The 13,815-nt window shown below is 40.8% G+C and overlaps 1 protein-coding gene across 1 annotated transcript; it reads left to right on the top strand.

Moving 5' to 3' along the window:
* The first annotated feature begins 7,676 nt into the window (after positions 1-7,676).
* slitrk2 (SLIT and NTRK-like family, member 2) lies at positions 7,677-11,199 on the top strand. The gene has a single exon (XM_077235769.1). It carries the CDS (start codon positions 8,169-8,171, stop codon positions 10,731-10,733), a length of 2,565 nt encoding a protein of 854 aa, XP_077091884.1. The 5' UTR covers positions 7,677-8,168; the 3' UTR covers positions 10,734-11,199.
* Positions 11,200-13,815: the final 2,616 nt, after the last annotated feature.

A 13,815-nucleotide genomic window follows, 5' to 3' on the forward strand; every position in this document is an offset into this window, starting at 1 on the left:
AATATGCCTTATAAAATGTTCCATCAATGCAATTAGAGCAAGTAGAGAAGAGTTGTTAAGAGTTGCACAAGCATTAAAAACCAGCTTTTACATCCCCATTATTTTCTTCAAGTGTAAAGCTTGAAAATGTTTAGTGGCTCAAATCCTTTAGGAGATCAAATCCTTTACTTTCTACCTTGTTTAATGACAAAGCCGAGCGGCTCGCAGGGACCCGGCCAAAGACAGAGATGAGGGAAGTGGAATTATACTTCTTCGAAAAGACCGGGGGCACCTGACTCCAGGCCCTGGGATTGATGGATCAGAGATGTTCATTCATCACTCACTGTGTTCTGCCAAATACAGGAAATCATTGCGAGCAACTTGCGTTCGGGTCAGCACTTCTGTGGACCGGGATGACACAATTCATCAAGTGGAGGGACCCACAAGTTATAGGTCAGCACGGCATTGTTTCAGCATGAGAGGGGAGAATCAGTATCTAGCACTAAAATATAGGTGTTCCTCTGTGATGTGTTCATAAAAGCTGAGAATGAGCTTTCCTCGACCAAGCTCAGGAGTTATGTTCTTTATCTGTGTAAACAGAACCACATATATATTTTACTCATCAAATGTGCTTGTGGGGAATAGATGTTGATTATACACCATGAAATCAAAGTTGACAAATTCTTGTTGTTCATGGAATATTGCAGTATTTATTATATGTTATTTATCTGTGGATATATATATATATTTTTTTTTTTTTATATATATATGTGCCCTCGTAATCTTTAATAAAAAAATAAAAAAAATACCCTCCCTCTTGCAGCAAAATCTCTTCTCTAATGACGTGTTTACTGGCGCGAGGGCAGGACAACCTGTCACTCACATGATATCCACCAAAAGCAAACCATAAACCATCCAATCAATTCCCAATCAAGCCACTTCCTACATTTTATTTTGTTTGAGAAGCGTTTCACTCAGATACAGACTTTATCCACCTTATTTTTCAACGTGGAAGTAAGTTATTCCCTGTCAATGTGTGAGACTTCTGATTCATTCACTGTTATAAGTAAATAACTATAAGACTACCAGTAAAACGCTCTGTTCTGTTTATGGCTTAGGGTGACCAGACATCCCTGTTTTCTGAGGATAGGTGTCTGTTTTGGTGTGTTGTCCTCAAATTGGAGCTGTCCCTGGAAATTTTCCCATTTTACACTTACTTTAACCATGAAGAACTGAACCTGGATGAGAGCAGAGCAATATTATCATCATTTAAGATCACAAAGTCCTTCGCACAGACCCTGTGGCCAGCTTTGGCTCTGAATTAATATTTGAATGCTACCAATCCCGGTCTGAATTTTGACTTGTGATGCAGCCTGAATCCTAATCACACCGTGTTTGTTCGTTGGCCGGAGGAGAACTGCCCCCTGACTGAGCCATGGTTTCTCCTAAGGTGTTTTTCTCCATTCTGTCTCCTGATGGAGTTTGGGTTCCTTGCAACTGTCGCCTCTGGCTTGAGTTGGGGACACTTAATATTCAACAATATTATTGATCTGACTGTACTGGCACTGCTTTTCTAGAACTGAACTTGAGCTGGACGATGAGATCATTTTTGCAGAAGTGATTTGTAGATGAAATGAGCTAATTTAATAATTGATGACCTTTATCTTGAACTGACTTCATCTGAACAACAGTGAAATGCATGCATCATTTTCCTCTTATCAGTGTAAAGATGATTTTAAACAATCTGCATAAAGTAAATAAGGGTGACTTAGCTTGATTTATACAAAAGAGTTTGTATGTACTGTATGACAAGGTCTGAACAGGGCAGCAGATTGTTTTGAACACAATTTTCAATATTCCCGGAAGTTCCGCTGTCATAATGCAATAATTTCCAGGCCGGCCAATATGAAAAATTTTCAGAGAGCACATACTTTGTGCTCAAAATGAGTCTTAATGCAAAATAATAAATTTAATTAAAAGATAAAGTAAAGATTTCGAAAGCACAACATTTTTTTTTTGAAAAGTTGTAGCCTAATTACTGTAAACCATTTGGTCACAGTTTGTGCAATTCAGAATAATAAATACAATTCAAAATGTTACAATATTTGTTAAATACAGTTTTATTTATCATATGTTCTATGTATTTAGTCCTTTTTTATGTTTTTTTTTGTAACGTTATATGTCATGTACACTGGCCTGAACACTGCCACAAGGGCTCAGTTGTCTGGGGAGGGTCTTCGATGGAGCCTTGTCAAATTTGTGGAGTGGGTGCGTGGAGTTCGAGGGTTTGGATTGGAGACCCGCCCACCTGCCCGTCACTGAGAGTGAGTTGCTGGACTTGGACAATTTTCATGTAACCCCTACAATGACTGTTTATATTTTGGACTCGCTGGTCCTGCCCAAACTTCCTCTCCCACCACCTCTTCAATGACCTCCTGTGATTTGAGTCTCCCTAGTTTTGTATGCCCCTCTCCAGTCAATCATCCAGCCCTCAGTCACACCAGCTGCCCAGTCCTCACTGTATCCCACCAGTCCCTCAATAACTCCCTTACCTCCTCTCAGTGGCGTAGTTACACCGAGGCCCTGCTGTGAGCCACCTCATCCTGGACATAGGGATCCTAAGGCTCCACCTCTAGCCTTTGATCCCTTCATCATACCTCAGTCCATCGCCTTAGCTCCTGCATCTGTGCTCCTTCCTCCTTCGACTCCAGTAGAGACCATCGGGCATTCAGCATCGCTCCTGAGGGAGGAATTGCTCCCTCATAACCTCGGCTCCAGCTGGGTCAATCATCGCATTGCCTCCACCACGGGCCTGCGAGCCATCCGCTGCTCTCCGGCCCTCCACCTCTACGGCTACAGCTAGCACTGCCTTCCCTTAACCTTCGCCTCCGCCCTTGGTCGCCTCAGCTCCGCCTCATCCTTACGGATCTACAATTTCATCTCAGGGGGTCGTCACTGTGGCTCCGTCATGGCCATCTAGACCATCGACATCATTACACTCCATCGACTCTTCGTCTGCGCCTTGGGCTCCTCCATCATCACCATCACCTGCGTTCGTCCACATGGCGGTGTTGAGACTACCTTCACCATGGCTCCCTCCAGCAACGCTGCCGTGGGTCACAGTCCTGGCTGTGGCCTGGATCACCATCTGGATATTCCTGCTCAAGGCCATCCCCTGGATCATTCCTCCATCTACTCCACCCTGGACATTTCTGTTGAGCCCTCTCCCTGGTTCCCGTCTTTCACCTATGCCTCCTTCATCCATCTACCATCGAGAGGTAGCGCCTTCCGGGAGGGGGGAAACTGTCACTCACACTATTTGGAGCTTGATTTCAGTTTGCACATTTACCCTTAGTTTGTTGTCATAGTTGTTTATTGATTTTTCATTAAGGGGCTCTATACACAACACCATTTTAAACTATAAACATAAAACTTTTTATGCGTTTTGGCCATTCGTTTACACAACAATGGCGTTTTGGATGTCTGAAAACACAAAGTTTTGAAAACTGGTTTCAAAGTGCAAGTTTTTGAAAACAGTCTCTGTGTAAACAACAAAAATGTGAAACTCTGAAGATGATGACGTGCACATGCACATGCATCTATAGTGTTTCATCGCCATCTAATGGCCTGGCAGCAGAATACAGGATTTTTAGTCGTTTTCGTGGATCCTTGTGAATGGGGATTGTTTTGACAATGATGTCAACTGTACGCAGAAAACTTTAAGCATATCGTTGTCGTGTAAACGTACACTAAGTTCAGCTGTGTGCACCTCGTTATCACCAGTACTTAAGTTCTCTCTGTTTCTGTTCAGTTTGTCCTGCCTTGTCAATGCTTTTTGAATGTTTATATACAGGTCCTTCTCAAAAAATTAGCATATTGTGATAAAGTTCATTATTTTCCATAATGTAATGATAAAAATTAAACTTTCATATATTTTAGATTCATTACACACCAACTGAAATATTTCAGGTCTTTTATTGTTTTAATACTGATGATTTTGGCATACAGCTCATGAAAACCCAAAATTCCTGTCTCAAAAAATTATCATATCATGAAAAGGGTCTCTAAACGAGCTATTAACCTAATCATCTGAATCAACTAATTAACTCTAAACACCTGCAAAAGATTCCTGAGGCTTTTAAAAACTCCCAGCCTGTTTCATTACTCAAAACCGCAATCATGGGTAAGACTGCCGACCTGACTGCTGTCCAGAAGGCCATCATTGACACCCTCAAGCAAGAGGGTAAGACACAGAAAGAAATTTCTGAACAAATAGGCTGTTCCCAGAGTGCTGTATCAAGGCACCTCAGTGGGAAGTCTGTGGGAAGGAAAAAGTGTGGCAAAAAACGCTGCACAACGAGAAGAGGTGACCGGACCCTGAGGAAGATTGTGGAGAAGGACCGATTCCAGACCTTGGGGGACCTGCGGAAGTAGTGGACTGAGTCTGGAGTAGAAACATCCAGAGCCACCGTGCACAGGCGTGTGCAGGAAATGGGCTACAGGTGCCGCATTCCCCAGGTCAAGCCACTTTTGAATCAGAAACAGCGGCAGAAGCGCCTGACCTGGGCTACAGAGAAGCAGCACTGGACTGTTGCTCAGTTTTGCATGTCATTCTGAAATCAAGGTGCCAGAGTCTGGAGGAAGACTGGGGAGAAGGAAATGCCAAAATGCCTGAAGTCCAGTGTCAAGTACCCACAGTCACTGATGGTCTGGGGTGCCATGTCAGCTGCTGGTGTTGGTCCACTGTGTTTTATCAAGGGCAGGGTCAATGCAGCTAGCTATCAGGATATTTTGGAGCACTTCATGCTTCCATCTGCTGAAAAGCTTTATGGAGATGAAGATTTCATTTTTCAGCACGACCTGGCACCTGCTCACAGTGCCAAAACCACTGGTAAATGGTTTACTGACCATGGTATTACTGTGCTCAATTGGCCTGCCAACTCTCCTGACCTGAACCCCATAGAGAATCTGTGGGATATTGTGAAGAGAAAGTTGAGAGACGCAAGACCCAACACTCTGGATGAGCTTAAGGCCGCTATCGAAGCATCCTGGGCCTCCGTAACACCTCAGCAGTGCCACAGGCTGATTGCCTCCATGCCACGCCGCATTGAAGCAGTCATTTCTGCAAAAGGATTCCCGACCAAGTATTGACTATTGAGTGCATAACTGAACATAATTATTTGAAGGTTGACTTTTTTTATTTTATTAAAACACTTCTTTTATTGGTCGGATGAAATATGCTAATTTTTTGAGACAGGAATTTTGGGTTTTCATGAGCTGTATGCCAAAATCATCAGTATTAAAACAATAAAAGACCTGAAATATTTCAGTTGGTGTGCAATGAATCTAAAATATATGAAAGTTTAATTTTTATCATTACATTATGGAAAATAATGAACTTTATCACCATATGCTAATTTTTTGAGAAGGACCTGTATATATATATATATATATATATATATATATATATATATATATATATATATATATATATACATATATATGCACACACTGCGTAGCATCAGTTCCTACATTGTATGTTCCTACACTATTGCAAGATGCATTTAATTGTCATGCACATTGTTTCATAGCTCTTGCATAACATATTAGCGTGAAGTGATAATTATATATGACTCAAAATAAATGCTCTCTATCACAATAGTATAAATGGCACAAAGTGGGCAGATTGTTATAGAATAATTACATATATGTAATGTTAAAGTGCTTATATTGAAAGAATAAGACAAACACGTTTATTTTCAGAGTGTTTCATCTTTCGCCGATATGCACAATGTTTTGCGACGAACATCAAAGATTGCAATGCAGTCAGAAGATATGAAAACAGATTTAGAAGACGTAAAAAAAATTAGTCATTCAGCATCTGATGTTTACAATAAATGCATAAACAGAAAAAGTTCTGGCTTTTGTGTGCAGATGGTGCTGTCTTTGAGGTTATTTACTTTGCACATTCTCCATCTGATGTGGCCTTCACCTCATATTTGATGACATTATTAATCATAAGGGTTTTAACAAGTTATTATGAACATATGTGAACAGGCTATGTCTTTACAGGTACCTCCTTAAATATCTGATTGATGATCACTAATTAGTGGAATAATTTTGACAAAAAGATAGATGAATGAAATATAACATGAGTTATGATTTTAAATTTTGCTCCTGTGTCTTCCTGACAGATGATTGACATAATAATTGTCATTCAATCATTCATATTCAATCATTTTGTAATACATTTTGTTTCGGTGTCAGTTAACATGTTTGTTTGTTTTTTACTTATGTTTCTTAAACTTATATGTAATATTCCCATATGTATCAGCTAAAAAATAAAGTAGAAAAATACTACACTACACTAATAGCAAACAATCAGCAATACAACTGGAAACAAGTAACATAAATAAACAGTTTATTTTATAGGTGTCATATATAAAATAAAACGAGAACCCATCACAAGGCAAATATATATACACACACACACACACACACACACACACACACACACACACACAAAATATATTTATTTGACAAGCTGAAATTTGATATAATTATTTTATTGTAATTAATTATGATTTATTAGAATTAATATATTAAATAAATATAAGAAAACTGAAATATTTATTTACATATTTATTTATTTTGCTGCTGCTTCTATTATTTCAGAGTATGTTCATTTATTATAATTTCTAATGGGTTGAAAACTGATGGTGTTACAATGCTCTCCAGTATCCAGTATTGGCTGAGTTTGTGCATTGGGCATCGTCCTTCTTTTTCTTGGCTATCTATCATGATTGTTATTGCCAGTGCAGCATGCAAATCAATAATTTATGACAGATTACCTTATGCCTGAAGATGGTGTTTTTTAATTGCAATTTAAGCTGGTTCTTAATATTACAATGACTCATGAATTAAGTCTCAAATTTTGCTCTGCCAAGCAGCAGTCAGTAAATAAACGAGAGGAACGGATGAGCAAAATAAACACTAAAGCAATTGGGGAAAATAAAAGTTTTTCTTAAGGTATTTGAAGTTCTCTATTGACGCTGTCTTTACCCCTGCAAATGTTTGTTTTATATATATATACATATATAATGAGCTACTTTGCGCCTCCTAGTGGCCGATTATGATCAGAACAGTTGCTTGTTATAAAGCCAGAAACTTTGCTAACAGAAACCGCACAGCAATCTGATTGTATTCTGATTATTTATTTCTCATTTAACCTTTGTAACAAATGAATGTTCTTTCTCTTCTTATTTGTATTGTTATTATTATTATACACGATAAAAGGATATGCAATAGGCTTCCATTGGTTTATTTAAAATAAAATAAACCAAGAAGGCATATCTTAAAAACTGTTTTAAATCAAACGTAAGCGATCAAGTCGCTTTAGAATACCCACAGCAATACTTAATTAACAGATAAAAGCAATAATTAATTACAATACATAAAATAGAATGGAATATCAAAAATAAATTAAACGAAAAGGCCACACAAATCCCATTTTAAAACGGCATTTATCAAGCAGTGTTAAGTGCAAGTCTGTAAATAACAATAAAATGTTATTGTTGTCGTATAAATAATGTATTTGACTAGGAAAGGAACACATCATTCACTCATGTCTGGTGACGTCGGAATTCCACACAGAGCTCGTTCACTCTCATCCAGCAGACACACACACACACACACATGCATTGGCGCGCGCTCCTGGTGGGAGTGAGTGAGCAAGTGCGGAGTCCATCTCTCTCACTCGGAAGCTCGCTCGCATAGCGCTCAGTTATCCCGCGCATCACGCACCGTCAAGTTGACTGTCGCCATGCAGGATCACAGGCGTAAAGTTGCTTTCGTGTAAATATCTCTCGCGCTGCAGGTGAAAAGGACTTTTTAAGCTCCGAGACTCGGAACGGTGGTGCCTCGGATGCGCTTTAAACTGCTGCATGAATGCTTGCTCATTAGCCCGGGATTTCACTGTCACTGCGAGGGACGACGATGTGTTCGGTCCGGCAGCGTTCACAGCGCGCTCGGTGATGGATGCCTTCTCTATTCCGCCTTTTGGGATTTAAGGAGGGTCAATGGAGAGCTGTGCGCTTCTGTACGCCTTTTGAAATCTTCTTTGGGGCTGAGCATGCCTGTTCTGAGATTTGCACATTAATGCTGGGGCTTTCGGCATTATTGCTGTAAAAATGCTGAACAACATTCTCTTGCTGAGCGTTTTAACAGTCACCAGTTTCCCTTCAAAGACAGACAGCCGCAAAACTTCTAAGGACATTTGCAAGATCCGGTGCTCCTGCGAGGAGAAAGAGAACGCACTGAATATCAATTGTGAAAGCAAGGGTTTTACAACGGTCAGTCAGTTCCAGCCTCCGCAAAACAAAATCAGCCAGCTCTTTCTGAATGGAAACTTTCTCACCAAGATAAGCCCGAATGAATTCTTCAATTATGGTAATGTAACATCTCTTCATTTGGGTAATAATGGCTTGCAGGAGATTAAAACAGGGGCATTCAATGGGTTAAAAAACTTGAAGCGCCTTCATCTCAATAATAATAACTTGGAAATCATAAGAGAGGACACTTTTTCTGGTTTGGAGAGTTTGGAGTATTTGCAAGCTGATTATAATTACATTAGTGCCATAGAGGCAGGGGCTTTCAACAAACTGAATAAACTCAAAGTCCTGATACTCAACGACAACCTTTTGCTCTCTCTACCTAACAACATATTCCGTTTTGTCATGTTGACGCATTTGGATTTAAGGGGAAACCGACTGAAGATGCTGCCATTTGCTGGTGTTCTAGAGCATATAGGTGGAATAATGGAGATTCAGCTGGAAGAGAACCCGTGGAATTGCACTTGTGATTTGATACCCCTGAAAGCCTGGCTGGATACAATTTCAGTCTTTGTTGGGGATATCGTGTGTGAGACACCATTCAGACTGCACGGCAAAGACGTCACGCAGCTGATCAAGCAAGACCTTTGCCCCAGGCGCAATCCTGGAGACACAAGTCATCGTGCGATGCAACCACCATCTGATTCACAATATCAGGGTCCGTCTCCAACCCTGCGGCCTCGAGTCACACCGACAAGAGCCCCCAAGGCCTCCCGCCCCCCCAAAATGAGATACCGCCCCACTCCTCGTGTCACGTCCAGCAGAGATAAACATGTATTCGGGCCTATAATGGTGTACCAGACGCGCTCACCTGTCCCGATGACATGCCCGGGAATTTGCGTGTGCACGTCGCAAAATCCCGACAGTGGATTAAACATCAATTGTCAGGAGCGCAAACTTCAGAACATCTCTGAACTTCAACCCAAACCGTCGTATCCAAAGAAACTGCATTTAACCGGTAACTATTTGCAGACCATATACAGAACGGATCTGACAGAGTACAGCTCCCTTGAGCTCCTGCACTTGGGGAATAACAGAATAGCAATCATTCAGGATGGAGCCTTCGAGAATCTCACTAGTTTAAGGAGGCTCTATCTGAACGGCAACTACATTGAGATCCTGTCCCAGTCTTTATTCGTTGGGCTGCAGAGCTTGCAATATCTCTACCTGGAATACAACATCATTAAAGAGATTTTACCCCACACCTTCAACTCGCTGAACAATCTGCAGCTATTGTTCCTTAATAATAACCTGCTGAGATCCCTTCCTGACAATGTGTTTGGAGGAACCATGCTGACAAGGCTTAATCTCAGAAACAATCATTTTTCCCATCTCCCAGTGCGCGGCGTGCTGGACCAGCTCTCTGCCTTCATTCAGATCGACCTCCAGGAGAATCCGTGGGACTGCACCTGTGACATTGTGGAGCTTAAGAACTGGATGGAGCTGTCCAGCACCAGTGTAGTGGTGAATGAGATCACGTGTGACTCGCCATCCAAACATGCAGGCCGGCTCTTGCGCTCCCTCCGAAATGATGCCATCTGCCCCGAGACTGATGAGGTTCCTGTGACTAAACCCCCGACTGCTGTGAGCTCGAGTACCGAGGCGACCCCTTCTTCTTCCGTAACCCCTACGGACAGAATGCCCGAGATGCCTCCAGAGGTGCCCTTGTCCGTTCTCATCTTGGGCCTGCTCGTCGTTTTCATTCTGTCTGTGTGCTTTGGGGCAGGATTGTTCGTGTTTGTCCTCAAACGTCGCAAGGGAGTGGAGAACGTTCCCTCAGGCACCAATAACCATTTGGACTTGAACTCCTTCCAAGTACAGTATGGCTCTTACAATGCAGACGCCAATGGAGATAAAAGTGATAACCATGTCTATAACTATATCCCTCCGGCCGTGGGCCAGATGTGTCAGAACCCCATCTACATGCAGAAGGAGAGCGAGCAGGTGGCCTATTATCGGAACCTGAAGGAGCTGAGCTTCAGTGCTCTTGACCCCAAGAAGGACGAACTTGATCGAAGCCCAGCTTTCACCATAAGCACAGTGGAGTTCATTGATAAGCAACCGTGCGCCAACCGTGAACCGGAACTGCTTTATCAGAACATTGTTGAGAGAGCAAAAGATCTGCCCCAATCCGGGCCACTCAGCTATAACTTTTGCACTTTACCCAAAAAATCCTTCATCCCACCCTACGAAACCACCCGGCGACACAACCAGGATCGATTAAACAAAACTGTTCTCTACGGGACCCCCAGAAAATATGCTGCACAGTCCAAAAACGAGCATCCTTTGCTATCCAACAAGCTTAAAACCGAGCCGGACTACCTCGAAGTTCTGGAGAAACACACTGCGATGAGTCAGTTGTAAGATTGAGTTCCTGTAAAACCTGTATCATCTGTGTATTCAACCACAAGAGACAATAATAACACCACCACAGACCTAAGCCTTCCATCTTCTTTTTAGAGGCTGTATACATACCCGCAATTTAAAGATGATATATTATTTTCTCTAAGGTTTAAATTATTTCTTCTACTTGAAACATAAAGACTGTAGCAGTTGTCGCAAGAATATGTATAGCTTACAGCTCCATGCTTTTTTGTAATATGAAATATATTTTCTCTCAGAGGACAGGGTTGTTGAAATGACATTCCTGTAGAACATGTTGGATGGTGAGTGCAACACAAATTCCTGGTTCCAGAAGTGCCTTTGCACTTGAAGAATTTTATCTCTGCTTTCTGCTAATCAAAATTTTTATAAGTGCTGTATTTTAAGACTCTTTATGTAAAATAGAATTATTTGTCCATTGCATTAAAAGGAAAAAAGGAAAATGGTACTTTAGTGTTGGGAGAATTTTGTTTCTCATGTTTTGCATCTCTAAAATCAGGTGATTTCAACTTTCTATGTTTCCAAGTTTCCTATGCATTATGTGATGGATGTGGATTGTGCAGTATTCTGCAGCAAGGCTGATCTCTTTTAATGGCAGTTTGTGTGTGTGTGTGTGTGTGTGTGTGTGTGTGTGTGTGTGTGTGTGTGTGTGTGTGTGTGTGTGTGTGTGTGCGTGTGCGTGCGTGCGTGTGTGTGTGTGTATTTTATTTGCCTATTTTCTGTACCATGAAGCATTGTCAGTGAAGAGCAAACGGGCAGAAAATAATTTTTGATAATTTTTACTTGCCTGAATGTTCTTTACATATCGCGGCACACAGACTTGCTCGCTGTAGTATCTGATCTGTTATTCCTTGCGCATTCGCTCAGTAATTTCTAAGTTTAAATCAGATCGTTTCTGACTGTGGACATAATGGTTGCTGTCCAAGGTGCTAAAATGAGTTTGGATTGGCTGGTAGAGATATACTGTTGTCTTAGTGCTGCATTTGTAAATATGCCTTATTGTAGACAAGTTAAATACTTGAAAAATGATGCAGCAGTTTATTGCACCTCAAATCAGATGAGTTTTTATTGTTTCCTATTAGCACAGAAATAGAGTTTATGCATTTCTTGATTTATTTTTAATTTGTGTGTTTGCTTGTTTACATAAATGTAAAGAAGGCTCTATATCATTGCTGTATTCATAACCTCCGAGGTACATCACGTATATAAATTTCATTCATAATTCATTACCTTTTAAAAAATGTTTGCAACCTATCTGAGCTGTTTAATTTCAAAGTGAGGCAAATGTTTTCCCCCATGTGGAAAAAAAGGAGTCCGCTTGCTACAGTGCTTGATGTAACAGAATGTTTTTCATCTACTTTAAAATGGAGTGATTTCCTTTGCGCGGTACAATGAGCCTCTGTGTGGCTGTTTCCTGGTGTGGCCGAGAATGGGCAAAGCCACACATGCCCTGCACATCAATGAGGGGCCTGACCAGCAGAACACTTGCTGCTCTAGATGGAGACGTCATGCTTTGATTCGAAATAAATTGTGAGCTGTAATCGGTTTACGCAGAATGAGAGGGAGCAAGGCTGTTTCATTGATGCTGATGTATTGAGTTCATTACATATACAGCTGGTTCCAGTAAACTTTATGTGCTTTTTTTTAGTATTATTGTGTGCATGCAGTTTTGCCTATGCATTTGAAATTCATAAGTCTGTGATGTGTGCAATCAGTCATTTGCATGCAATTTGATCTGCGAGAATACATTACAGATATATATATATTTCCAGAGCATTATGATATCTTCCTTATTGATGTGTGGAGGTTGGGATAAAGGACTACTGACTGTTTGAAGAGAAAGTTTTGAAGCCCAAGAGCCTCGGCAGTGCTGCAGTACTTTGATGCCATTGGCAGTGAATTATGTCGAGCGGTTTGAAGGTACTTGGCTCCAGATTCAAATCGATGGGAATGATGCTAGGTGCTGGCTGCTGTGGGCTTGTCCTCAAGCCGGTCTTAGCTATGCTTTCAGGCAGCTTCCAAATTCTCCTACATGAATCTCCTCTTCATTCATTACACCTTTGCTGTATGGATAGATGATTTTTAGAAATTGTTTTATTTGTTTATTTTTATTTTTTTTACTGTAATGATAAATTCATGATGGAGCTTTGATCAGTATCCAGATCTCTTGAGTAACTACTCAGCCCGCAGGCACATTCATTTTCTTGAAAGGCTGTGACTGGATATTTAACCCGACCTCATGGCAATTCAAATTTTACGAGGTGGCTTATGCGTACGAACTCATACGACCTTACTCGTTCGAATATGTACGATTTTTGCTAAATCGTACATATTTTACGAGTTGCCCAATTCGTATGGATCCGTGTGAATGACCTACCCCTGACCCTGCATCTAAACCTACCCATCACTGGGGTTTAGACAAATCGTACGAATTAGCCACATTTTACTCACTCGTTCGAATTCGTACGGATTGGTCGTGAGATAGCGTTGGAATATTCCAGCAAATTGCCAAAGATATGCTTCTTTGATTGAGTTGCTCTCATTATTAGGTACATTGTGTAACACTGAAGGGCAACACTTTTCATTCTTTAAAAATACACATTAATTACATTTACAGTATATTAAATGGCATTGTTAAATATTATTTATATAAAAAGGTATTTGTTTATATTGTCTAACCAAGCATATTTAATATGTCTAAATTACCTAAAAACTCATGTACCTGAGAGGCCATATTCTTTTATTCTCATATTATGCATAATTGAATGACTAGATATTAAGAGGTAGCTGTAGCTCCTGTACAACGTCTCCATTCTTGTAGAAGGTAAATGAAGCATGCATAAGATACAATGAGAATGTAAATGGGCCCATCAGTGTTTCAGCTTCTGGATCCATAATTAAAATCATGTGCTTTAGTACATTCGGCGAGGAAAACTGCTAGGAAAACGGCGTGAGAATAGCCATCAAGGGGCCACTCAAGCCCACTTGTAGACGCCTTGAGAGCTGCAATCAAACAAAGTGATAGAAGAGCATGCAATGATATTAGAGAGGAGGGGAGGCTGTA

Source organism: Siphateles boraxobius, unplaced genomic scaffold, assembly GCF_051911475.1.
Source record: "Siphateles boraxobius isolate OS27281-9 unplaced genomic scaffold, OSU_SipBor_1 2, whole genome shotgun sequence".
Lineage (NCBI taxonomy): Eukaryota > Metazoa > Chordata > Actinopteri > Cypriniformes > Leuciscidae > Siphateles > Siphateles boraxobius.